Source organism: Giraffa tippelskirchi, chromosome 10, assembly GCF_054371585.1.
Source record: "Giraffa tippelskirchi isolate mGirTip1 chromosome 10, T2T-mGirTip1v1.2.pri, whole genome shotgun sequence".
In the NCBI taxonomy this organism is placed as follows: Eukaryota; Metazoa; Chordata; class Mammalia; order Artiodactyla; family Giraffidae; genus Giraffa; species Giraffa tippelskirchi.
This window is the reverse complement of record NC_137284.1, coordinates 22,572,954-22,598,871: the sequence shown is the minus strand read 5'-3', so window position 1 is coordinate 22,598,871 and position 25,918 is coordinate 22,572,954. Positions and strand designations below refer to the sequence as shown.

General features: G+C 44.7%; 1 protein-coding gene across 1 annotated transcript; it reads left to right on the top strand.

Moving 5' to 3' along the window:
* The first annotated feature begins 1,680 nt into the window (after window positions 1–1,680).
* CSRP3 (cysteine and glycine rich protein 3) lies at window positions 1,681–22,448 on the top strand. The gene is made up of 6 exons (XM_081533733.1): window positions 1,681–1,709; window positions 12,008–12,147; window positions 16,548–16,716; window positions 18,452–18,584; window positions 20,507–20,600; window positions 22,121–22,448. Exons 2-6 carry the CDS (start codon window positions 12,036–12,038, stop codon window positions 22,195–22,197), a joined length of 585 nt encoding a protein of 194 aa, XP_081389859.1. The 5' UTR covers window positions 1,681–1,709; window positions 12,008–12,035; the 3' UTR covers window positions 22,198–22,448.
* The last annotated feature ends 3,470 nt before the right edge of the window (window positions 22,449–25,918 follow it).

Sequence of the window (25,918 nt, the reverse complement as noted above, 5' to 3'; positions counted from 1 at the left end):
TGGTGATTGCAGCCATGAAATTAAAAGACGCTTACTCCTTGGAAGGAAAGTTATGACCAACCTAGACAGCATATTAAAAAGCAGAGACATTACTTTGCCAACAAAGGTCTATCTAGTCAAGGTTATGGTTTTTCCAATAGTCATGTATGGATGTGAAAGTTGGACTGTAAAGAAAGCGGAGCCCTGAAGAATTGATGCTTTTGAACTGTGGTGTTGGAGAAGACTCTTGAGAGGCCCTTGGACTGCAAGGAGATCCAAAAAGTCAATCCTAAAGGAAATCAGTCCTGAATATTCATTGGAAGGACTGATGTTGAAGCCAAAACTCCAATACTTTGGCCACCTGAAGGGAAGAACTGACTCATGTGAAAAGACCCTGATGCTGGGAAAGATTGAAGGTGGGAGGAGAAGGGGACAACAGAGGATGAGATGGTTGGATGGCATCACCAACTCAATGGATATGAGTTTGAGTAAGCTCTGGGAGTTGGTGATGGACAGGGAAGCCTGGCGTGCTGCAGTCCATGGGGTCTCAAAGAGTCGGACAAGACTGAATGACTGAACTGAACTGAACTGAACTGAAGTCCTAGATCTGGCCTTGACCTCATGGCCAGACATCATCGTCTGGCCTTGAACAAGTTAGGCACCTGTTTCTTTAGCCATAACAAATACTTGGTGTATTGGGACTTCCTTGGTGGTCAAATTGGCTAAGACTCTGTGCTCCCAATGCAGGGGGCCCAGGTTCAATCCCTGGACAAGGAATTAGATTCCATATGCTGCAACTAAGACCTGGTGCAGCCAAATAAATATATGTATATAATATATAATATATATATATATATAATTCGTAAAAAAGAAAGCAATATGTCTATTAAACCTCTCAACTTCTTGTCAGCTATCAAATTCTATAGTTCATTAAGTCCTTGATGCTTGATCAAAACATATTTGCACTTCAGGCAGAGAGAAATTAGACCTCCAAAAAAAGATGTGGGTTTACAGAGATTTGTCAAGACTTACTTTAAATAGGATGCACAGCCATGTTAAATTCTTAAATTGAAAAAGATAACAAAGTAACTGAAAACTCTGGAGAGAAAACGTTTCCTCATAGGATAGGGGGCCATGAAGTGACAGGACTTTAATGATTAGCTGACCTTATTTTCCCAAGCTGCTTTGAAGAGATTATCTAAGTATCATTCCAGACACCCATCACTCTTATTTTTAGCTCTGAGTTTCCTTCACGAGAACAGTGACCTGTGTCTTAGAGTTCCAGAGGGCACCCAGATATGGTTCATGATTCATGTGCAGGTACTTTGCACTGATTTCCAGGAAGGTCAGGGGAGTGGGAGCCTGGAAAAATGACTTTAGGTGTAAAATCCTTCTTTGCTTTTGTTTCTGTTCCCACCACTTGATCAGAAATGCACACTCCACAAATTGATCCCTGTGTGCCAAAGGCGACTGGCAAATACAACAAAACCCAGGCGATACGGTTCTCCAAGGGCCTCGCAGCTGGTGTGGGGGGACGACACTCAGGGCTTTGGTCACAAGCTATTTTCGGCCTCTGATAGCAGTTGCGTTACTCATGTCTCATTCACCCCCTCCCCTAAGCCTCCCTCCCCTTCCCTGAACCGCGAGCCAAGGCTGGTGACGGCCCCCACGTATTTAAAGAGGACGTGAGCCCCCTTACGCAGCTGAGCCGACAGAGATCACACAGACAGGTGAGTGGAGCGAAGGGCATCAGGCCTGGGGGTGGGCTGGCCTGGGGGCCCGCTGGGACTAGGAGGGGTCCCGTAGAGTAAGGGTGTGTTTCATAGAGCAAGCGTGTATCTCTTTCAAGTGCCACCAGCCACTCTGGTTCTGTGTGAGGCGGCTCAAGTTATGCTCGATTCTGGGGTAGACCCAGTTGTCTAAAACACTCCTCAAAGGGTGATTAGCATTTGGGGGTGCAAGGAAAGCTCACAGAGAATGAGTAGGGGATCATTTTTGGTCTAAAACTATCTTGATGGAATAACGTTTCTTATTGTCTTAGTCAGAAGACAAAGTGCACTCTAGTCCTAGGATCCCATAATGAATGACGAGTGACTTTGAGAAAGTTCCTGCCCTCAGGGTCTTGGTCTCCTCTGCCAGGATCAATATGGATGTGGTCACATTTTCCTAAACTGTAAAGCACTGCACAAAGTAGTTAACAATAGGCACGATACAGCAGAAGCCACCTTTCCAATGCTTGAAATACAAGGATTTGTTCTTTTTCAAAAGGTGTGAGTGAGTGACTCAGATTGCTACAGTTCACCTTATTCTGTCTTGCACTTTGGTAAAACTCAAAAGAGTCATTGATTTAAAACTGATTTTATATCCCAAGGGTGTTCAGCAACAGGCTTGCTCTTAATCATTTGAAACTAATCAAAACAAGCCCCTCAAAAAGACATGGCTATATTGAAAATCCATTAAAATTTCTGTTTCCTGGGAAGATAATTCCTAGCTGGGGCTTGAGGGGTGATTCCCATTGTTTCCTCTAGATTTCAGTACAGGATTTTGTTGTTGCTGTTGTTGTTACATCCCAGTGAATGACAGGCATGAGTGTGACTGGGAATGAGAAACGAGTGAAAATGCTGCCCAAGGATCAGAGCCACCGCCTCCAATTCCTGTTCCCTTCACTGAGCCAAGGTGGTGACTCCTCAAGAAGGAGGGCTTGGCGAAAAGGTCTGAAGACCCCTGTCTCTGCAGCACAATTTACAATTCATTGCCATTGATGAGCTTGTACTGACCATCTCCTGAATGCAAGGAAGGGTGGGCATCGATACAAAAAGGGCAGTAAAATGGGGAAAACCTGTGTCCTCATTTTATAATACTTTGGGGACTGAACTGCAATGCTGAGTACATTCAATTCATCACAATGTATGTAAAACTTATTTATGACCCAGAAAATGTCAGAGATTCTTCTGGCTTGACTTCGGTTCCATTCTGAACAACTCAGTCCTTAAAACGAGCCCTGCCTGTTGGTAGGGGTACAGGTGACCCCCAGGCTCAGCACCCTCTCAAACAGGCAAACAGGTGCTCTGCAGCCCCCCACACAAGCCATCCACTGGAGGTGGAGGAGGTAGGGGGTTGGGGGGCAGAGAGAGAGAAGGAAAGAGCGAGCAGGATCTTTCAACAGACAAATTGCTACAGTGCTCCTGGAAGAAGAGGAGACAGACTCTTGGGAGAATACAAATTCAGAAATCCTGGGGGACTTCCTTGGTGGTCCAGTGGTTAAGAATCTGCTTTCCAGTGCAGGGGATATGGGTTTGATCCCTGATTGGGGATCTAAGATTCCACATGCCATAGGGCAACTAAGCCTTTGTGCCAGCCTGCGTGCTGCAAAGAAGACCCAGCGCGGCCAAAAAAAAAAAAGCTCATGTTTAAAAAAAGAAGAAAGAAATTCTTCGAACTTGAAAAGGAAATAGAAACAAATGAAGAGCCTCAGCCATAGGGGCAGTTCAAATTCTAGCTTTGAATATCACTTCTCTGAGTTTCCATTTCTGAACGGTAAAAATTCAAGTTAGGCCACCTATCCCAAGGGCGTTTGTTAGAATCAAATGGAATAAAGTATAAGAAACTAGTCTGCAAGCTTAGTAAAACTGTACAAATAGTCAAGGCCTTGGAGAAAAGGCACAGGGCTAAACCCCATGGGCCGCAAGAGGATTTCCTGCTAAGTACAAGTGTGTTAGTTGCTCAGTTGTGTCCGACTCTTTGCGACCTCATGGACTGTAGCCTGCCAGACTCCTCTGTCCATGGAATTCTCCAGGAAAGAATACTGGAGTGGGTTGCCATTCCCTTCTACAGGGGATCTTCCTGTCCAGGAATCGAACCTGGGTCTCCTGCATGTGCAGGCAGATTCTTTACCATCTGAGCCACTACAAGTGTGATCATAGAGGTCGGAGCAAATAACAAGCTGACCAAGAGTTAGATGATTAACCTGTTTTACAAGAGGAAGGACACAGACAAGGAATATAATATACAGGAAATAGAACTCCTGAGGCAGGCAGACTTCTAGTTATAAGTGTGCCACTCAGATTTTCAGGAGTACTATATCCAAGAGCTGGATTTCACAGCCAAAGAGAAATGGGATGCCTTCAACTGTGAAGAATCGCAGTTATTCATTGCAATGAAGGAAAGCAGGAGAAGAGACAATCATTGTCTTATTATTGGGGCCAAAGAAGACAGAAGCTTCTCTGAGCCTCACCAGGGGCCTCATCACGGGAAGGGGGATCATGATTTGTTGGTTGTTTACTGCCCTGTGCAGGTGTGGAACAAAGTTAGCCTATTTAACTGTCACCAAAAGTCCTGCAAGACGTCATTCTACAGAGGAAGTAACAAAAATTCAAAGAAGCAAAGTAATCACTCAGGGTCACATGGCTAGAAGTGGCTGAATCAGGATGCAAACTAGGGTGCAACATGGTCTTTAAAAACAAATTATAAAGGTCAAGAGAAAACCAAGTGAGTTTCTGAGAGTAACAGTCGGCCACATTTAGAGACGATTTCAGAAAAGATAGAATATGACCTGTGCGCTGCAGCCTTAGTTTAAGGGGCAGGTGTGTCTACTCCATTTGAATTTTAAAAGCGCTGGGTTTATTTGTGTACTGGGATTAAGTGACCTGTGCTTCCCAGGCTTTGAGAAAGGGTCTCTGGAAGGGGGACTTCATATATCTCTTCAGAAGCTTAGCAGGAAGCTGCTGACCTTGAATGTCCTACCCAGGGGGAGCCACAGTCTCCCTGGGCCACAGGGACTCTGTCTGGGTTCACTGCTTGCCTTCCAAGTCCAGAACACCAGCAAGGTCAGCAGGTATTAGGCACCAGAACTGCCAAAGTGAGGAAGTGGGTGACCCAGGGCACAGGCTCAGGACCCTGCCAATGTGCTCTCCCTGGTGCCAGGCATCCTGACCCCCTGCCCCCTGCCCCTCAAAGAGGCTTCATCTGTTCTTGGGTACAGCACACTCTGAAGGCTGAAAAACAGAGTGGGTTCACAGTCTGAACAGAAGAGCCATGGAGGAGTGGGAAAGATTTATTTAAGAAAATGGATTTTAGGACTTTCCTGGTGGCCCAGTGGCTAAGACTCTGTGCTCCCAATGCAGGGGGCCCAGGTTCAACCCCTGATTGAGGAACTAGATCCCACAACCCATAACTAAAGATCTTGCATGCTGCAACAAAGATCGAAGATCTGGCTCAGCCTAATAAATACATTTTTTAAAAAGAAAAAAAACGGATTTTAAAAGTGGAGATTAAAAACACTAACAGTAATAATGAAAGCAACTAAAATTATTAAACACCTGCTATGTGTAAGCATTTATATATAGTATCGTTGCTATTACTGCTGTCTTATTTAACTAAAAACAACCTTCTAAGAAAAGCCTTCTCATCCTCTCTTTATGATGACACTGAGCTCAAAGATTTTGAGTAATTTGCCCACAGTTGAATAGATAGTGTTTCTTGAACCTTGGCTTGGTTCTTTCCAAAGCTATGCTTTCCCACATTATCTGTTTTACCTGGATGAAGAAAATGAAGAGGCAGTATTTAAGAGGAAACACCTCCGGGCAGCTTCTCTGCCAGGTGAGGCTCCAGTCACCAATCAGATCCCTAAATATGTCTCAGGGCTTGAAGTACCCTTGAAAGGGCTTCACTACATTGCAGCCACTTGGCCATCCATCCCAAGCTAAGTCAAGAGGGAGAAAGAACTCTTCAGTCCCAAAGGAGCCCTTTCCATGTGTGAGGAGCACTGACTCTAAGAAAGTCTTTTAGTTTACTGAATTGAATTCCATTGCCCCGTTACTCCCACCAGTGAGTACTCTCTCTGCCTCACGGAGAGATGACAGGTCAGTAAGACCCCAGTTCCCATCACCTGCGAAGTTTGGTTAATGGAGTTTGCTGACCCTGGACCCCTCTCCAGTGTGTTGTAAGCAGGGACATGGGACACATGATCAGCTTAACTGGGGTTTGAACTGTGGTTCTGCTGCTTACTAGCTATGGGACCTCAGACAAGTCACTTTAGCTTTCTGTGCCTCGGTTTTCTCATCTACAAAATGGGAATCACATTTACTCTACACGGCTATTGTATTAAAAGTAGTATATAGAAAGCAACTGACACTCAGTAAGCAATAAATAGTAGCTAAGGTTAACAGAAGAACACAGCTTTGGAGTTAGAGCCATCTAAGTTCCAACCTAGCCATGTGACACAAACTAGCCAAGTATGGCCAGAACCACTAGCCACCTGAGCAACGTAATTTCCCTAAGATTCCTTGTCTCTGTCTCTAAAGTGAATGTTGTAAGCACCTATTTTGAAGCGTGGCTATAAAGATTAAATGAGATTTGCCAGAGGGCCTGGTCCAAGGGCCAGGCTCTAGACACTTTGACTCAATAACAACATGATTATATTAGTACTGATTATCACTTAGATTCCAGATATGTGTTTCTATGATCCAAAATCTTTGCTTCAGTCAGTGTAGACAATTTAACTCACTATGTGGAATCAGGCCTCTAACAGAACAACCAACACTGAGATGAAAACAGCATTGTCACTGGTGGTGTCTGCTCAAAGCCTGTGGCCTAAGGTTCCCCCTCACTGGTTCTTTAATGGACCCCTAATTTAAAAAAAAAGCAGAATCACTGAGCACCCATTCTATCTATCTCACCCACTTTTGCCCTAAGGTATCACCTTTCAGCTCTATAGTTGGTAGTTTAAAATAAGAAAAAGTATTGAATTAGGAAGAATGTGCCCCAAATACACAGTACAGTAGTATTTTTTTAAAAATGAAGATTGATATGTGACAACTTAAAGTTATTACAGGATTCATCAGCTTTTACATTTTATAATAGTCTGCAATTTCACTCACTCAAACAACTACCATCCTCCCAAAAATAGTGAAATAGATGAGACTATTCTGCCTATTTTACAGATATTGAAGTTCAGAGAAGCCTGCATGGTTTTCCCAAATCACACAGCTTTGAAAATGCCAGGCAGAACTACAACTCTGACCTCCTACATCTGGTTTACTCTCTTCTCCAGCTCCCACAATAGCGCATTCCCAGTATAATCTCTTCCACAGCATTATTCATTAGGAAATCCACCCAGGTAGCTCTCACTGGGAACTGGGTATTCAGCAGTCTGGAGTCCACCCTCTCCCTAGTTGACATAGCAGGGTCTGGCATTCTCTTTCATCCTCCTAAATCCTGGACTGTCCCCTGTTTTAATCCTGACTCACAGACAAGACTATCTCTGGGACTGGCCCAGGGAGTAGCGCCAGGTGATGTGGTGGAGACTCTGATCCAGGTGACAAATGGGGCTGAGTGACGGGCAAGCCTATATTTGGTGTCCCACCTTCAATGACCCTTGCCTGTGCCAGGCAATGCTGATAAACAAGTGGCCCATCCCTTGTACCTTGCCAGAGTAAACTTGCACTCCAGGCCTGGCTTGGGAAATGTTGAGACACAGGAATTCCAAAGCCACGCAAGAGGCTGAGAAGGTTAGGTATGCAAGCCAAGACCTAAAGGTTCTTTCAAATCATAGTGACTTAATTAGCAGATGGGTGCTATTTGAATAACCTGAAATAAAGTGAGTAACAATGACTTACTATTGAACAGCATCTCAATGCTGCTTTAAATTCCATCATCTTTCCATGACCTTCACAAGGATCCTGTGAGGAAAGTACAAGACATAACATTGTCAGTTTTCACCCACTTTCAAGGCCGCAAGGTCAAGATTAAAACCTGTGTCTTCTCATTCAGGCTGCTTTACAACACACTCTGTCTTTTGGCCTTTGAGCATCCAAAGAAGAAATCAGAGACCTCTCTTGCGTTAAGCCCCCATAGCTACGCTTCCATCTTTAGAAGTGGAACTGAGCACCTGTTTAATTGAATGCTTATGGATTTCTATTTTGTGTCCTGACGTCTTGATAAATGTATGTCAGATATTTATGATCACTTAAAAACAACCTGTGCAGGCTCCATTACCTTGTGAATAGCTATTATCTATAATCTTATACTTACTTTGAAAAGTACCATGTGTAGACAACTGCTGAACACACACACACACACGCGTACAATCCCCTAAGAGGCATCTCTGTCTCCCATTAAATTGCAAGACATGCCAATGAAGTCTCCATTGAAAATGTGAAATGAGAAATTTGACCTGGGGTGGTTTTCATTGAAAATTTTCATGTCATTAATTTCACAAGTCACATTTCTAGATATGTATTACATTTCTTCTCTATTTTATATTATGTTGAAACTCAGGATCAAAATGAACACGAGCAAAATTACGTGATTCTACCCTTTTCCAAAAATGTATCATCTTTAGTCAGAGAACGATGGATCTTGGAAAAAGAAGTTGGCTAAAATATTACCCCCCAATGTCAACTTTTTATGCCTCATCTTGTGTGTACATGAGGTCGCAATATTAAAAATCTATTCTGTCCCTGAAAGTAAAATATAAACAATTTGAGCTCTTTAGGGTGTTTTAAGATCACCAATCCTTTCTGTGTGCTCTTTTCTCTGCCTGAAATGTCCTTTTTCCTTTTCTCTGTCTGATAAACTCTTATTCACCTTCAAATCCCCATTTAGATGGTATGTTTTCTGTGATCCTCTTAACAACTCACTGCTTTCCTCCCCAATCTAAATGTAGGTAAGTGGGTAAGCCATTTCCTCCCTTAAATTTGCATAGCACATCCCCAAAGATTCTTCTCTGGTACAGAGTATTCTGGTTCTTGCCTATCTTCCTCACTAGGATGTAGGCTTCTCAAGGCTAGGGAATGGGACATAAAGAATCCATATTTATAAGCTTTCTCCTCCTCGATTCCCTCACCAAGAAATTAGTGCAGTGTCTGACACATGACAGAAAGTGAAAGGTGAAAGTGGCCTCAGTTGTGTCTGACTCTTTGTGACCCCGTGGACTGTATAGTCCATGGAATTCTCTAGGCCAGAATACTGGGGTGGGTAGCCTTTCCCTTCTCCAAGGGATCATCCCAACCCAGGGATCGAACCCAGGTCTCCCACATTGCAGGCGGATTCTTTACCAGCTGAGCCACAAGGGAAGCCCAAGAATATTGGAATGGGTAGCCTATCCTTTCTCCAGAGGATCTTCCCAACCCAGGAATCACACCGGGGTCTGCTGCATTGCAGGTGGATTCTTTACCAACTGAGTTATCTGGGAAGCCCAATACATGACACATGATACGTGGTAGTAAATGCATGGTGATTAAATGAATGAATGAATGAATGCAGACTTGACCCCAAGCCTTTCAATTAAAAACCCATTACTCTTGCCACTATACTAAACAACCTGAACTATAGAAATAGCACTAAAGGTTTCCTTTTAAAAAAACATTTGGGGGAATTTTCTGGAGGAGTGGTTAGAGGGCTTCCCAGGTGGCTCAGTGGGTAAAGAATCCACCTGCAATGCAGGAGACAAAGGAGACGTGGGTTCAGTCCCCAGATTGGGAAGATCCTTTGGAGGAGGGCAAGGCAACCCACTCCAGTATTCTTGCCTGGAGGATCCCATGAAGAGAGGAGCCTGGTGGGGCTACCAGTCCATGGGGTCACAAAGAGTCAGGCACGACTAAAGCAACTGAACATGAATGTATGCCAGTGGCTAGGACTTGGCGCTTTCACTGCTAAGGGCTCAGGGTTCAATCCTTGGTTGGGGAATGCAGATCCCATGAGCCTCATGGTGTGGTTATATTTCCTAAGATTTTATTAGATAAAAAGAAGAGGCTGTTTCTCTGACAGGAAGGGTAGGATGTTTCTGGCTAACCTAACCCATTTTTGGAAGCAAGGAAAACTCTTTGTAAAGCACTTAGATGGAGAGTTTCCCTTTTGTCCTAGTATTGGGTTCCATGATCTGTTTGCTATTTACCTTCTGTTTCTTAGCAAAATCTGTCTCTGTTATGAAGCTGGAAGACACAATCCATACCAGGTGACCCAGGAGGCTTAGTGTTAATCGCCAACTATTATAAGAAGGTGACTGGCTTCCTGGAAGGGAAAGGAGAAAGTCGAAGCAGCCACTTGGAATGGTCTGATAGTGCTTGGTGCCAATGACAAGATGACACATCAGGCTTCTTTACAAACCAAAGGATCCCAGAGAAAATTCAGCCCCCTGGGACTGACAGGATTTCAGAGATTTCACCGAGCATTGATAGCTTATTTTAGTTCTGCTCTGGGGAAACTGAAAACTGGATTCATTCTTAGACACAGAAGGAAAGAGAAAAAAAAATTCTTAATGCCTCTCCTAGCCTGGTATCTCTTAAACACAGTTCTCTAGTGAGGAGACAAGAGCGGCCTGGGGCTGGATGTCAGCAGCTCCTGGCAACAGAAGGTACTTAAAGGATGTGGGCAGACTCACGGGAATATCACCTGGTTCCTAGAATCACACCTGTCCCTGAGAGCAGTGATAAGTACCTTCCTGCTACTGCTAAGTCACCTCAGTCGTGTCGGACTCTGTGCGACCCCATAGATGGCAGCCCAGCAGGCTCCGCCATCCCTGGGATTCTCCAGGCAAGAACACTGGAGTGGGTTGCCATTTCCTTCTCCAATGCATGAAAGTGAAAAGTGAAAGTGAAGTCACTCAGTCGTGTCCGATTCTTAGCGACCCCATGGACTGCAGCCTACCAGGCTCCTCCATCCATGGGATTTTCCAGGCAAGAGTACTGGAGTGGGGTGCCATTGCCTTCTCCAAAGTACCTTCCTGCACATCCTCTAAACAACACTGTGAAGCAGCAAAGAAAAGAAGGACTCTCTTCATAGCACAGGTTGGAAAACAGATGTAAAGAGACGCTATGAAGTTCATTTCCATGCACACGGCAAGTTGCCGGTAGCTCTAAAGGCAGGAGGTAGGTTTCCAAACCACTGATCTAGTTTGGTGCCAACATAGCTCATTGCCTGGGCAATGATATTTCTTAAAAAGGAATTAATGGATAGATGAAATGAATCTGAAGAGAGTTTTAAAATATTACATATGTATATATATTTTTATCAGGGCTTCCCAGGTGGCACTAGTGGTAAAGAACCTGCCTACCAATACAGGAGACCTAAGAGACGTGGGTTCGATCCCTGGGTGGGGAAGATCCCCTGGAGGAGGGCATGGCAACCCTCTCCAGTCTTCTTGCCTGGTGAATCCCATGGACAGAGGAGCCTGGCGGGCTACAGTCCATGGGATCGCACACAGTTGGATAAGACTGAAGTGACTCAGCATGCACGCAAGATTGGCGAAGGCTTTGCTAACCAAAGGGTGGTTCACTCCTAGCAGCATCAGCCCATCCTGGAGTCTGAGACATGCAGAACTTCCTCCCCTCCTCAGATCTACCAAAGCAGAATCTGCATCTTAGCAAGATCCAAGGTGACGCAAGAAACACAGTTAGATAAGATACTGTTTTCATAGGTTATTCCCACTTCTGATGGAACAGTTTTAAAAACACCTACATGGAAGAAAATAACAATACTGAATATTTGCATACAATTTCAGATACACAAAACCAGTTTATCCATTCTTTCTGAGAACCGTGAGGTACACAGGAGCAGGGACTATCAATTTTTAACAAAAGAGGAAACTGAGACCCACAGTAGCAAAGTGACTGGCTCAGAGCTTGCTCTGAGTGTCTGAGCTTATCCGTTGACTTACACACAGTAACAATTTGCTGAAGGAATGAATGAACCACCAACAAACTGGGGCTTGATCCTGGTCTGCAGACCATAGCACTACTAAGGATTGGTTCACTTTTTTTTTTTTTAATTTTTATTGCAGTATAGTTGATTTACAGTGTTGTGTTACTTTCTACTACACAGCACAATGAATCCATTATAAATATATCCACTCTTTTTAAGATTCTTTTCCCATACAGGTCATTACAGGGTATCGAGTGGTGTTCCCTGTGTTATACAGTAGGTCCTTATTGGTTATCTATTTTATATACAGTAGTGTGTATATGTCGACCATGATTGGTTCACTCTGGAGGCCACCTAAATTGAGGGTATTTGCTTTATATCCTGCTAGACTTGACCTTGATCAGAGAGTCTTCAAGATGCCAAACTGGGGTGGAGGAGCGAAATGCGGAGCCTGTGGAAAGACCGTCTACCATGCGGAAGAAATCCAGTGCAATGGGAGGAGTTTCCACAAGACCTGTTTCCACTGCAGTGAGTTAGATGGGAACAACCATGACAGTCCCTCAGCGTACCAAGGGCACGCCAAAGCTCACCCTTAGCCACAGATACTGTGTATCAGCCATTCTCAGCGGATGGCCCCAGGACCCACAGCATCAGCATCCCCTGGGACCTTGTTAGGCCTACCACTCTCAGGCATGGCCTAAAGAAGGGATGGTGCTCTCCTAAGCACCCCCTCTCCAACCACGTGCCTGGCTCAGAGGCAGTTTCCCTGCAGCTCAGAATCAGAACAAGCTCCCAGTGGTGAAAACCCTGACCCTGTGGTGACATTTACAAAGTGTGACTTGGCAGAGAAAGGAAGTCACCACTTATCTGCAGGCAGGGTGGACTTGGCTCAATGGGTTGTTCCCATAGGCCAGCAGTAGCTGAAGCCCAGCTGCAATGGGCCTTTCCTAAGAAAAAACTGGTGTCAGGCAAGGGGACAGCAGGGGCCGATTCTGGAAGGGTCAGAAAGGGAAGAATTTGGGGCACCATCAACTTGACAAGGGGAATCTTTACCATCCCCTGCTGGACACAGTTTCACAAATGTCAAAACTAGGGGGACATTTAAGACCTGTGGTCCACCCAGGAGTCAGGCTCTGCCCAACTCATGTGACTCGGGACAAGTCATTTCTCATCTCTAAGCCTGGGTCACAGGCATCTGCAACAGAGCCAGGAGCAGAGTCTGTACCTTCAGACTCCCAGTCTAGACTCCTCAACCCGATTGCCTTCTAGTCTCCTAGCAGCTTTTTCCTATTTTAGGAGAGCAATTCTGTTTTGGGCACTTACATTCTTTGCTTCCCTCCAGTAGGTCTGGCTTAGGGTTAGTCTTACTGGACATTTGGCAGACGCTCTTCCTGCCTAGTGCTCCATCCACCCCCATGTCTTAACCAGCAGCCACAAGGCATCACGCTGCCTCAAACTGTTTCAAACAGAACTTCAAGGGCTGGGCTCCATCTGTTAGGGCATGGAGACCCTTCATCCTCCAGTAACAGTAATGTTTTATCTGCTGCAGAAGTTTCCATTATCCTGTACCTCCCACAACAAACATAATTCTCACCGAGGAACAGGGGAAAACGCTGCTGTCAGTGATTGGATTGGCGAATTTACCAATGCTTTAGGTTTTAATGATGGGTAATTAATTTTAAGTCATCATACACATGCATCAGATTCACCATTATCATCACAATTATCCAGAAGTCATTGCTCAAGAGGATTTATTCCATAACCCTCTGACTTCTGTCCCAAAATAGCAAGTGTTCTTTTAAAAGAGTAGGGATAAGAAATACTGGAAAGAACATTGGAATTGGAGTAACAATGACTAGGGTTTGAGTCTGAACCCTGCCATGCACTATAACTGTGTGACTATGTAAGTCATTTCACCATGATGAGCCTCAATTTCCCCATTTATAAAACAGAGATGGTTATACCTGCCACACAAGTTGTTATAAGAAGAAAGCTGGGGTTCTTCACCTGAAGTCCAGTTCTCTAGGCCTTTTTTCTCCTTTCATTAACTTGGATATCTGAGTGGGAGCAGGCAATGATAGCGATGCTTTCCACGGTGAGGGATGTCTTGTCTTTCCCAGGAAGCAGGAAGATGCCCTGTTTAATGGACCGTGTAGAAAGGATGTGAGCATTCACATCCCTTTCAACTCTTGAATATTCTCCTTAGAACTCATGGGTGGGACGGGGGTCTGAGCAGGTTTCAGCAGTAGTGGACAGAAGGATTCTGGAGCAGAGCATGCTTTTCTATAGTTTCATCACAAGACTGATCTGTCCACACGTCACCCTGTAATTGCTGGAAATAGAGGCAGAGTCTACCTTAGTTTGTCCCTTGGCCAGTGTTCTCTAAACTTCTAGACAAATCTTAATCCTCCCTACCAGCGCTGTCCAAAAAAATATAATGCAAGCGGCATATAGAAAATTTTTCTAGTAACTCTATTTTTAAAAACATAAAAGAAACAGGTAAAAAATTTAAACATTCAACCCAACATATAAAAAATAATAATTTCAACGTCTCACCAATACACACATTATTACCTCATGTGGTGGGCAGGTGGCTATGCCTGGGTGTGAAAGTTGGTTAGAAGCCAGGGAGTGGCTACAGAATTGGCCAGGACAAGACAGGGCCCAGGAAGTCCTGGAGTGATGGGAATGAACATTGGAGTAGGGTCAAAGGGATCTGAGGCTGGCTCTGCAATTTACTGCTGTATAATCACAGACAAGTCACTGATATTCATGCATGCATGCATCAATTCACTCACTCACTCATTCACTCAGCAAATGTTTACAGAGGACTAACTTTGGATTAGGCTCTGTGCTGTGTTCTGGGGATATTAAAACAGTTTTTCCCTCAAAGAACTCAGTCTATAACATCAATAAATATTCAACAAGTTGTTCTGGAGATTAGGAATGACAGCGACAAGATGGGCAGAGATTGGTATATACTTAACACGCTGAAATATAAGGCATTCCCCCCCCCCCCCGCCAAATTATTCCTCACAAAAAGTGTTCACCTTGGCTTCAAAGCCTTATAAAGTCTCTCATGCTACAAAACAGTCTCTCAGTTTATTTAAACTTTTTTAATCAGAAAATTTAACACACAGAATATTGACATAATTGTTTAATGAACTCCCATATGCCTGTTTCTCCAGCTGCATAAGCACCGACCTCTGGCCAACCCCACCTCTTCTACAACCTTTTCTTCTTCTCTGTCTCTTGTATTCAATTACTTACTTAAAAAAAAATAATAAATTACCATTTGAGAAAGGCATATTAGCTTGAAACAACCTCGTTACACATTGGATTGCTTATAGAGGTTACTTAATGGAACTGGTTTTCTAAAAAGGAGGCAAACAAATTGAATGCACATGTATTATTATTCCTGGGGATATGACCTCACTATTATAAGCACTGCGTATCACCATAAACAGTCTTTAAGGCTCATCATTACAACGCGTACAGCACGGTATTAAGCTGTGGAAATCCTACACACTTTTAAAGCTGCCCTAATATTATTGTTATTAGTTACTTCTTGTTGAGACCCAGATTTCAAGGTGACAGCCTCCTCCTCAAGGAGACAGGGTTGCCTCTCAGATACAGACAGACGTGGGGATGAGCTGCTCTGGGGAGCTGGGTCAGCTGCCTCAGGAAGACACTGTTGAGAAGGGAGATGTTGAAGCTGAAGATGCAGAGAAATAATTTGGATGCAATTTGTTTCCTGAATTTGTGTTAGATTAGAAAAAAGATAACATCTCCAAAGCAGTATATTTTTTATTTATATTATTAAATATTATAAGTGGGTATTTGACACCTTCATTTACATCCTTAAACATTTATTTATTCAAGTTGACAAAAAAATTTTTTTTATCAATTGAAAATTTTAATTAATAGAAGATTTTCTGCAAATCTTCTTTTTGGAAAAATAGTGTTACGTACTATGTATAATATATGTAATAACTATACTAATGTATAGTATCACCCATACTTTACATTAGGTGATAAACAGTGACTTGAGTCAATGGAAGCCTAAGAGCAGGTCTACCCTTTCATTACTTCCCCTGCTTCCAGAACTGGATCAAAAGTAGTCTCAGCAGTAATTATCTCCCTGAATATCACAGTACTCTTCAGAGTCCATTTTAAATACAGAAACTGCTCAGTGCCAATTCTGATGTGATTAAGAGAAAAATAAGTTCCTCCCCACCTCACCCCCTGCTTGCTGCTGCTGCTAAGTCACTTCAGTCGTGTCCGACTCTGTGTGACCCCATAGACGGCAGCCCACCAGGCTCCGCCGTCCCTGGGATTCTCCAGGCAAGAATACTGGAGTGGGTTGCCGTTTCCTTCTCCAGTGCATGAAGGGGAAAAGTGAAAGTGAAGTCGCTCAGTCGTCCAACTCTTAGCGACCCCATGGACTGTAGCCTACCAGGCTCCTCCATCCATGGGATTTTCCAGGCAAGAGTACTGGAGTGGGGTGCCATTGCCTTCTCCGCACCCCCTGCTTACCCCCACACATATACACTCACACTTCCCAATGTCATTTGGGGTGAGACACTCGGAAATGCAGGTTGTCCACGCTCAAGGACAACTATTCTTAGCTGGTCTGAGATCACACACTGAGTTCCAGTCCTGGTTGCCACCTCTTTCTAGTTGGGCACCGCTGAAAACACTACTTCCCTTCTCTGTGGTCCCATTTCCTCATCTGTGAAACAGGACTGTCTTGGAAATCTTTGTCTTAGGACAGATGCACAGGTCAGGAATCCAAGTTGTGTGCTTGGCTTGGGGGGCCCCTTGTGTTGGGCCCCTTGGTCCTTGGCAAGGGGGCCCCTTGCACTAGTGGTGCAGGGAAGGAGGGAAGAATTGCAGCCGTCACTCCCTGACCCTCCTTTTCCCGGCAGTGGCCTGCAGGAAGGCGCTGGACAGCACCACGGTGGCAGCTCACGAGTCAGAGATCTACTGTAAGGTCTGCTACGGGCGCAGGTACGGCCCCAAAGGGATCGGGTATGGACAAGGAGCTGGCTGCCTCAGCACGGACACAGGCGAACACCTGGGCCTCCAGTTCCAACAGTGAGTTACTGCCCCGCTTCTCCCTGCCAGTAAAGCCCCAGATCTCAGGGTAGTTCATTCTGTTCCCATGGCAACATTTTCTGGAGATGGGAGAATGAACTCCATTGTTGACTTGCCAACAACAGGAATACTCAGTCTGACCAAGTTCTAACAATGTGTCATCTCTCCGAAGACTCTCTTTAAATTATCTGCCTTTCTAAAGGGCAATTACTTTTACACCATGGCTCTTGGTTTGCATGTCAAGAGAAAACCCAGAATGTACAGATGTCCTATTGTTTGACCTTTGTAAAACTGCACGGAGTCTCTTTCCTTCCTTTTTGAGTATTTCTGTGTAAACTACATATATACAGCAGGGACGCAGTGGCCCTTCTCTGTGTTTTTGTTGCTGAAAGGTTTCTCCCTTTGGGTTGTAAGATGACTAATGTCTGCATCGTAGGGGGGGAGTGGGTCTGTGGGGATGGACTGTGCTGAGTAAACAATCAATTATGACTGTTCTGCAGGTCTCCTGGCTGCCCTGTCTGTTACCAGGATAGTGTTGAGGTTTCCCTAGCATTATCCTAGGGAAGCAGGGATTTCACACTGTGCCACCTCCATCTACCAGTCTGTTCTACTTGATGATCACGCTGACCTCCAGCCCAAAACTGAGTATATAGACTGACAGTCACTGGCCTGCAGCTGCTGTCTGGCCAGCTGGTACCCGGGCTCAGCTCTGCAGTGGGACTGGCAGAAAGGCCCAGCCAAGTGGAGGCAGCGTCCCCCAGAGATCAGTGAGAGCATCTGAAGAGTCATCTGGTCCCTTTCAAAGAGCGCAGCCCATGGTAGAGCCTGTAAAAGTGCAGGGATGCGTGATTTGTTATTTAAATTTTTCTCATCACTCAACTCCAACTGGAGATGCTATTTAAAAAAGAAAGATGCTACCAGCTGCAATCTCTGCTTCACATTACCCAAAGCTCACTGTTCTATGCTAGGGCTTTTCTGGGGTGCTGCACAGACAGAGAGAGAGTCTGGAGACCTGGCTTTCATTCCAGCTCCCAGTTATGAGCTGCTGACCTTGGGCAGCTACCCCTCTGGCCCTTACTCTCCAGCTTCTCCTACCTACTTTAGAGGGTTATGATGAGACTCAAATGATCAATGTACAAGGAAACACCAAAAGATAAGGAAACGCACGGTTATTATTGTGCCTCTATCTTAGACATGACTCTCAAGAGGGCAGGTGACCTTTGAATGCAGGGTGACAACCTGAACTGTGACAAGGAATGCATCAGCTCATTGGACTATGGCTTGTTTAGTATCAACTGTCAAGATGGCATTTTGCCTTGTAATATTTTTACTCATTTTGGAAAGCAGACCTGTGGGTTTCCAGATGGTACAGATAACCCTAAATGTGCAATCAGGATAATAACACAAACAGTGGCAATAATACAAGCTAACATATATGGAACACTTGCTAAGTGCCTTACAACAGAAAGGAAAGATGTAAATGAATTCCGGCTAACATTCATTAGCCCTTACAGCATGCCAGGCAGGTGCTGCTCTAAGTGCTTTAGTTACCTGGCCTCATTTAACCTTCTCAACAGTGAGGAAGGTTACAGTGGGGAATGCACTGTAACTATTCCCACTCTCAGATGAGGAGTCTAAGGCACAGAGAAATTTAGTAACTTGCTCAAGGTCACACAGCTAGTACTATTTGCCAAGGGAAGTCTATAGGTTTCATTCGTTTGTCTATTTCCACCAGGTCCCCAAAGCAGGCACGTTCAGCCACCACCAGCAGCAACCCTTCCAAGTTCGCGAAGTTTGGAGAATCAGAGAAGTGCCCTCGATGTGGAAAGTCAGTCTATGCTGCTGAGAAGGTGATGGGAGGTGGTAAGGTAAGGACTTCCACAGGAGCCAGATGGGGATGTGTCCACCTCCACTCCTTCGGTTGGGAGGAATGAGAGAAGAAAGTAGGTGGAGGCAGACCCTTCTTAGCTCCCAGGAACCACCTAGGAGCCACTCATCCTCACCTGCCTTCCTGGACTGTGACTGTCACCCTGCAGTGCCCTAGGAAACCAGAACTGGTGGAATTTGATGCAATATGCATTAACTCACTAGAGGGAAGGCACCTAGCTAGGAGCTCTGGAGATGTAAAGATATACAAGCTCCCTCGTCTTCAGTGTCCACAATCCTTCCAGCCAAGTGTCGGTTCTGGAAGCCGAGGCCACTGCATAACTCAGCCTGCTGTTGGCACCACACTGATGCACAAAGCAAACACCCCACAGCAGCTAGAAGTATCCTCACTCAGAAATGTTGTGGCAACAGGGAGAGTCCTCGACATCTGAGACAGTAACACACACTTGTCCACAAGCTCCAGTTTCAGTCCTGAAGCCAGGGTGTTCACCCAAGGATTTGAGCCTGAAGACAGACAAAGATCCTGTTTATACTAAACAAGGGGAGGAAGGCCATAGAGAGTGTCTGACTTCAAATATAGGGACTGTCTCCACCCCAGGACTGGCCACTTAAATACAGGTGAGGACCCTGGGCTGTGCATGGAGACATGCAGATACCCAGAAGGCAGGCAATCTTCTGGATCATCTAAGCCACACAACTTTCTTCCATCAGAAATACAAGGAGTGTACCAAAAAGACTACAAATAACAAATGCTAGAGGGGTTGTGGAGAGAAGGGAACCCTCCTACACTGTTGGTGGGAATGTAAATTGGTACAGCCACTATGGGAAACAGTAGGGAAGTTCCTTAAAAAACTAAAAATAGAATTACCATATGACCCTGCAATCCCACTCCTGGGCATATGTCAGAAAAGATGAAAACTCTTAATTTGAAAGGATACATCTGCCCCAAAGTTTACTGCAGCACTATTTATAATAGCTAAGATGCAGAAGCAACATAAATGTCTACCGACACAGGAATGGATAACAAATGTATACACATACACACAATGGAATATTATTCAGACAGCTAATGAAATGATGCCATTTGCAGCAACATGGATAGACCTAGAGATTATCATACTAAGTCAGAAAGAGAAGGACAAGTATCACTTACATGTGGAATCTAAAAAATGTTACAAACAGACTTATTTACAAAACAGAAATAGACTCACAGACACAGAAAACAAACTTCTGCTTACCAAAGGGGAAGGGTGAGGAGGGATAAATTAGGAGTTTGTGGTTAACAGACACGCACTACTATATATAAAATAGATAAATAATAAGGACCTACCTGTATAAACAACAAGGGAATTATATTCCATATCTCATAACTTATAATGGAAAAGAATCTGAAAAAGAATACACACACATACATACATGTATTACTTAGCTGCATATCTGAAACCAACACTAAACCAACTTGCTTCAGCAAAAAAAAGGAGATACAGCGAGTTAAATATGAGGCTTAATTTCCTAGATGACTGCCCATTTCTTCACCTTTCTTTTTCATTTTATATTCAATATGTTACCCACTGCCTCAAGTCCAAGTTCCCCTCTGTCCAGTTTATTTTTTGATCTTCTAGAGAGAGGAATCTCTCTTCTATTTAATCTGTTCTGAAGGGATATATATGGAAATCACTTTGATAAATTCAGCTTTAGGGGTTCTAAGAACTTCTGGCCAAGCCCATAGCATCTCATTTTCCTCAAACCCCTGGAAAGATGATTCTGGGGGACAATTAGGTGGGCCGATGATTAAGACAAGGGCACTCCTTTATATGCTGCTGGTCAGGGGACTTAACAAGGAAGCAAATATTCTGCCTGCCCTATTAAATATCCAACTGCCCTGCTCTCCTGTGCCCCACAGCCTTGGCACAAGACCTGTTTCCGCTGCGCCATCTGTGGGAAGAGTCTAGAGTCCACAAACGTCACTGACAAAGATGGGGAACTTTACTGCAAAGGTGAGTGGTTCCAGAGACTCACCTGAGATGTTTTCCCAGGGAGAGTCCTTGGGAGGGAAAGCTGTGTCCCTGCTGAGAGGCTGGTGCCTGCCTAGAGGCGTAGCTTCTAAGCCTGATCCAGGTTTGGGCTCCCAGGATGCAGAGCAAAGCCAGTCACCAAAGGGAAAGTAAATTAGCACTTGACCCGCCTCTGGCCCCCTCCATAGCAGCATGTGGGGGGATCTGATACTTAATAGATGCTCAGGGCAGTTCAGGGCAGCTGGGCACCTGGCAGGAGGGAGGACAAGGAGGCAGCAGTGTCCTGACTGGCCTTGGAAGGGGCCTCAGGTCTGGGCAAAATCATCACATTCCCTTCCAAAAACCTGAATGCTCTGTCCACCTGACTGGCAGATAGGGGTGATGGGAGGTTGGGGAGGATGAACTCCGTTTGGCCTCTGATGAATTTGTCAAGACACACCTGTCTCCTCCCTCCCTCCTTCCTTCCTGACATGTCTGGTTCTGAAGTTACACATCACTTAGTGATCATGCAGAACTGACAAGCTGGTTTGCCTTCTGGTCCTCACAGGTCTGCCCCAAACTGCCTCCATCATCCCTCTGTCTTGCAGAGAGGAAGAGAGGCTTAGCTCCTTCTCGACGCCGAGAAGAGGGATGCTTTAGGGCCATGGCAGTTGTGTTCCCATCCTCAGAACCTCTCCTAGCCCTATTCTGCTTCTCTGCAGGGTCCTCTCACCCTTTTCACTCAATGATGGTGTCTCAGGATCTCCGAACGTGTGTGTTAGAGTTGGGGAAGGGCAAGAGGGAGGACATTACTAACCAAGACTGCAGGTGGCCCAGCTTCTCCCAGGAGGAGACCGGGTGGAAGCTGACACAGTATCTGACAGGGACTGCCTGCTCCCGGTAGTAGAGGATATAGAGGGTCCTCAGCATTCACGGGCCAGAAAACTCTAAACTGCTGTAGCAGCTGGTAGGCAGATCAACCTGCAGGGAAGTATTAATAACTGCATTCCCAAGTGCTGCAAGCTTTAGAAGAGGACACCACACAATGCAGAGCACACAAGGGGGAAAGTGATTCAGGAAAGCTTTCTTAGAAGAGAAGCTTCCTCTGGCTTTGGGAGGGGGTGTCCCAGGAACAGGGAACAGTCAGTGCAAAGGCACTGAGGCTGGGACATCGTGGCTCACTCTAGGCACTGCGAGTAGCTGTGTGTACCTAGAGTGCAGGGAGGGAGGCAGGAGGTGGGAAGGGACAGGGCTGGGCAAGCAACTGGCAGGCAGATTATGGTGACTCAGAGAAAACGTCTCTGAACACATTTAGGAGAGTACAAAGAAGCATAAACAGTTTTAAAAGCAGTTCAATTTGTTTAAAAGGTAACTTATAAACACAGTTATCAAAAGGATGCCTAAAAAAAAGAAAAAAAAAGGATGCTTGACCCAGGTAAAATAACTGGGCTCAGATGGAGGAAACTGAAATAATGGTGCCGACAGACCCATCCTCTCCCTGTTCTCTTCTCTCTCGTTCACAGTGTGCTATGCCAAGAACTTTGGCCCTACAGGTATTGGGTTTGGGGGCCTTACACACCAAGTGGAAAAGAAAGATTGAAACGTGTCTCAGGTCTCTCATCGGCCTAAAGCATTTCCCAAGTAATCCTGCCCAGATGGAAACCCCTTCCCAACCTCCCTTCATTGGTAGCTGAACAGTATCTCTCCTCAGAAGTGACCACAGTCTTTACCCGAAGTTGGAAGAGTCTTCGGAAGAAAATTATTAACAGTCTAGTCCAAAACAAAATGCTTTACTATTTATGATACCTGGGGTGGGAGAGACCAGAAATAAAATTTAAGTGACACCTTGTATGTCTCTGGATCTTTTCTTTCGAATAGGGGGACATCTTAAAAAAAACAACAACAACAAAGTTTTTTAAAAAGTTGTGCAGCGGATGTAAAGGATTTTGGTGTCAACTGAGGAGAGTGAGGAGGAGGAGGAGGCAACAGGCAGAGGGAAGTAGTCTTCTAGAATCTGTCGGCTAAGCTTCTTTCTATTTAGAACAAATGGAGAAGAAAGTAGGGGGTCCCCGAGGAAACTGACAATGTGGCAGCGAATTCTAAAAGGAATATCAAACTAATCAAACTGCTGAAGACCTCATCCTTTTCTCCTTACCATGGGCTCTGCAATACTAAACATTTTGTGAAGACTCAGACATGGCAACAAAATGTGGAGTCTGCTTCTGTGGTAAACACAACATGAGCATGATTTTCTTTCATTCCGGGGCAATTCCCTAAGGTTTAGCAATTTTCTTAAAACTTCTCCTCTGTCAAACTGCCAGCCTCACAAATGAAAATGCAGCCAATTAAAAATGTCTGCCTCTGTCTCCTCAGCAAGACCTCGGTGGCTCAAGCGGGTGTATTTTCTTCTCACCTCCGCTTTTAACAATCACAGCATTTCTCCCACTACCATGCAATTCTCAATTCTTTGCAGCAAATGAAAATCTATTGATAAAAATTATGAAACACAAGACTAAACTGTGGGGTTTTCTGTGCTCCAAGACCCAGAGATGTTTTTAACATGAGCATTTGTTCGGGGCTGCATACTTGCTGTCATGGGCAAGGCCCTGCACTGACTTCATTCAGTTCTGTTCAGTCGCTCAGTTGTGTCTGACTCTTTGAAATCCCATGGACTGCAGCACGCCTGTCCATGGACTGCCAGGCTTCCCTGTCCATCACCAACTCCTGGAGCTTGCTCAAATTCATGTCCATCGAGTCAGTGATGCCATCCAACCATCTCATCCTCTTTCGTCTCCTTCTCCTACTCTCAATCTTTCCCAGCATCAGGGTCTTTTCCAATGAGTCAGTTCTTCACATCAGGTGGTCAAAGTATTGGAGTTTCAGCTTCAGCATCAATCCTTCCAATAAATATTCAGGACTGATTTCCTTTAGGATTGCCTGGTTGGATCTCCTTGCAGTCCAAGGGACTCTCAAGAGTCTTTTCCAACACCACGGTTCAAAGCACCAATTCTTCGGTGCTCTGCTTTCTTTATAGACCAACTCTCACATCCATACATGACTACTGTAAAAACCATAGCTTTGACTAGATGGACCTTTGTTAGCAAAGTAATGTCTCTGCTTCTTTATTATGCTGTCTAGGCTGGTCATAGCTTTTCTTTCAAGGAGCAGGCATCTTTTAATTTCATGGCTGCAGTCACCATCTGCAGTAATTTTGGAGTCCAAAAAAAAATAAAGTCTCTCACTATTTCCATTGTTTCCCCATCTATGAAGTGATAGGACTGGGTGCCATGATCTTAAGTTTTTTGAATGTTGAGTTTTAAGCCAGCTTTTCATAATACTGACTTCATTATTTACCTATTTATCTATTTTCTGATGTTCAAAATGCAAATACATTTAACCATTTTGTTTGATTGGCATAAAAAGAATGGTTCAGGAAAAAAAGAAAAACAGCAGGCAGGGGTTGCGCCCCATTACACTTTCAAACAAGTAATAATACATAAGTATGCTTCACTCACCCAGAGATTCTTGCTGGGGTGATTCAGCCATTGAGTTACTCTCAAATAGCCTGAGGATAGAAATATTGTACATTCCAAATTCTCTGGGAAGGAAGCCCAGGACAGCGTATTTTTGATTTGTAAACTTTTTTCCAAAGCTCAATCCGAGTTCCCATCATTGTCAATCAAACAATAATGCCAGTGATGAACTGAATTAATTAAACCAAGTTCTCTTTAATCTGAAGTGACTTTAAAAGCTATACACTACCTTGGCCCTTCACTAGGAGGTCCCCCATACCAGGGATTTCCAGGTTTGCTGAGGGGTAACACACATATGAAATGATTACCAGACAACGCAACCTTCTCCTCCACTGCAGTGTAGCTACCAGCATCACTATCCATCCACCTGGGAGACTAAAAGCTAAAAACTTCAGTCATCCTTACTTAGCTCTGCCCTCTCCAACATCCTTCCTTGCCTCATTCCCCAAGCCTCCCTGATTCTACTTCAAAATGTCCCTAGAATACACCCCCTCTATCCCCATTCTTTGATACGTGTATCAGTCGGCTGGGGCTACAGTAGCAAAGTACCATGGAATAGATGGCTTAAACCACAGCAAGTGTTTTTTGCAGCTCCAGAACCTAGAAGTCTGAGGTTAAGGTGTCAGCAGAGTTGCTGTCTTCTGAAGTCTCTCTCCCTGGCTTGTAGATAGCTGTCTTCTCCCTGTGTCTTCACACGGCCTTCCCTCTGTGTGTCTGTGTCATAATTATCATTACTACCTCTTCTTATAAGGACACAAGTCATTTCGAATTAGGGACCACCTGAATGATCTCATTTAAACTTACTTCTGTAAAGACCCCATCTCCAAATACATCACATTCTGAGATACAGGGAGTTAGCACCTGAACACAGAATTTGGGGGGCAGGATGGGGAGCACAGTTCCGTTTGTAACCGTATGTCATATAAAGGGCAAGAACTGCCTCAGACTTAACTCATTCAACTTAGCTTTAGACGATCTCTTCCATGCGAGCCCAGCTACACTCAAAGATGCAAAGCTTTCTGAATACACCAATTCCCCACCCCATCATGCTTTTGCAAATGTTATTCTTTCTGCCTGGAATGCCAAGAACATGGAACCCACTCCCAACTCCTTAGCCTGGTGAACTCCTAGAAATCAAGCCACAGATCAAATGCCAATTAATCCACCTCTGTGTTCCCATAGCCAGTATGTAATGAACATAGTACTTGTCTCACTGCATTGAATTTTTAAACTTCGATCTGCCTCCTTGTTAGAATGTGACACACTTGCATTCACAGTGCTTAAAACATAGCAGGCATTTAATAAACATGTGTGGAGTGAGTGATGTGTGAGAGATTGTAGGCTGAACTAAAAGCAAATTCTGCTAAAATTTAGAAGAAGATATTATTATACATGGGAGCAAAGGAGCTTGGAAATGAAAAAACAAAGCAAGAACTTTATCGTGGTTTGGCAGGGTTTGTGTTTCTCCTCTGCTTCCTGGGCAGGTGGTTCTACTGAACTTCCCAGGCTCCCAGTCAGCGACTAAGACACATGACGGAGTTGGCCAATGGAGGCCCAGCCCCCAAGACCCCCAGGAAAGTCTCCACTCTCTCTTCACACATCTGCGGATACAGAAAGTCTGGTGGACACTGAGGCCCTAGGAAACGGTGGAGCCATTAGCTGGGAAGCAGCTTGGGTCCCAGCATGGAAGAACACCCGCTAATTCTAAACAGACTGTGACAAGAGGGAGACATAAACCTGATGTTGTGTTAGGCCGCTGAGACTTGGGGGATGTGCATTATCATGTTA

Excerpts from the sequence above, each read along its gene's own strand:
- CSRP3 (XM_081533733.1), top strand. The coding sequence starts at position 12,036 with ATGCCAAACTGGGGTGGAGGAGCGAAATGCGGAGCCTGTGGAAAGACC. Across the intron at positions 12,148-16,547 it reads CAAGACCTGTTTCCACTGCA|TGGCCTGCAGGAAGGCGCTG; the intron begins GTGAGTTAGATG and ends TTTTCCCGGCAG. Across the intron at positions 20,601-22,120 it reads TGGGGAACTTTACTGCAAAG|TGTGCTATGCCAAGAACTTT; the intron begins GTGAGTGGTTCC and ends TCTCGTTCACAG.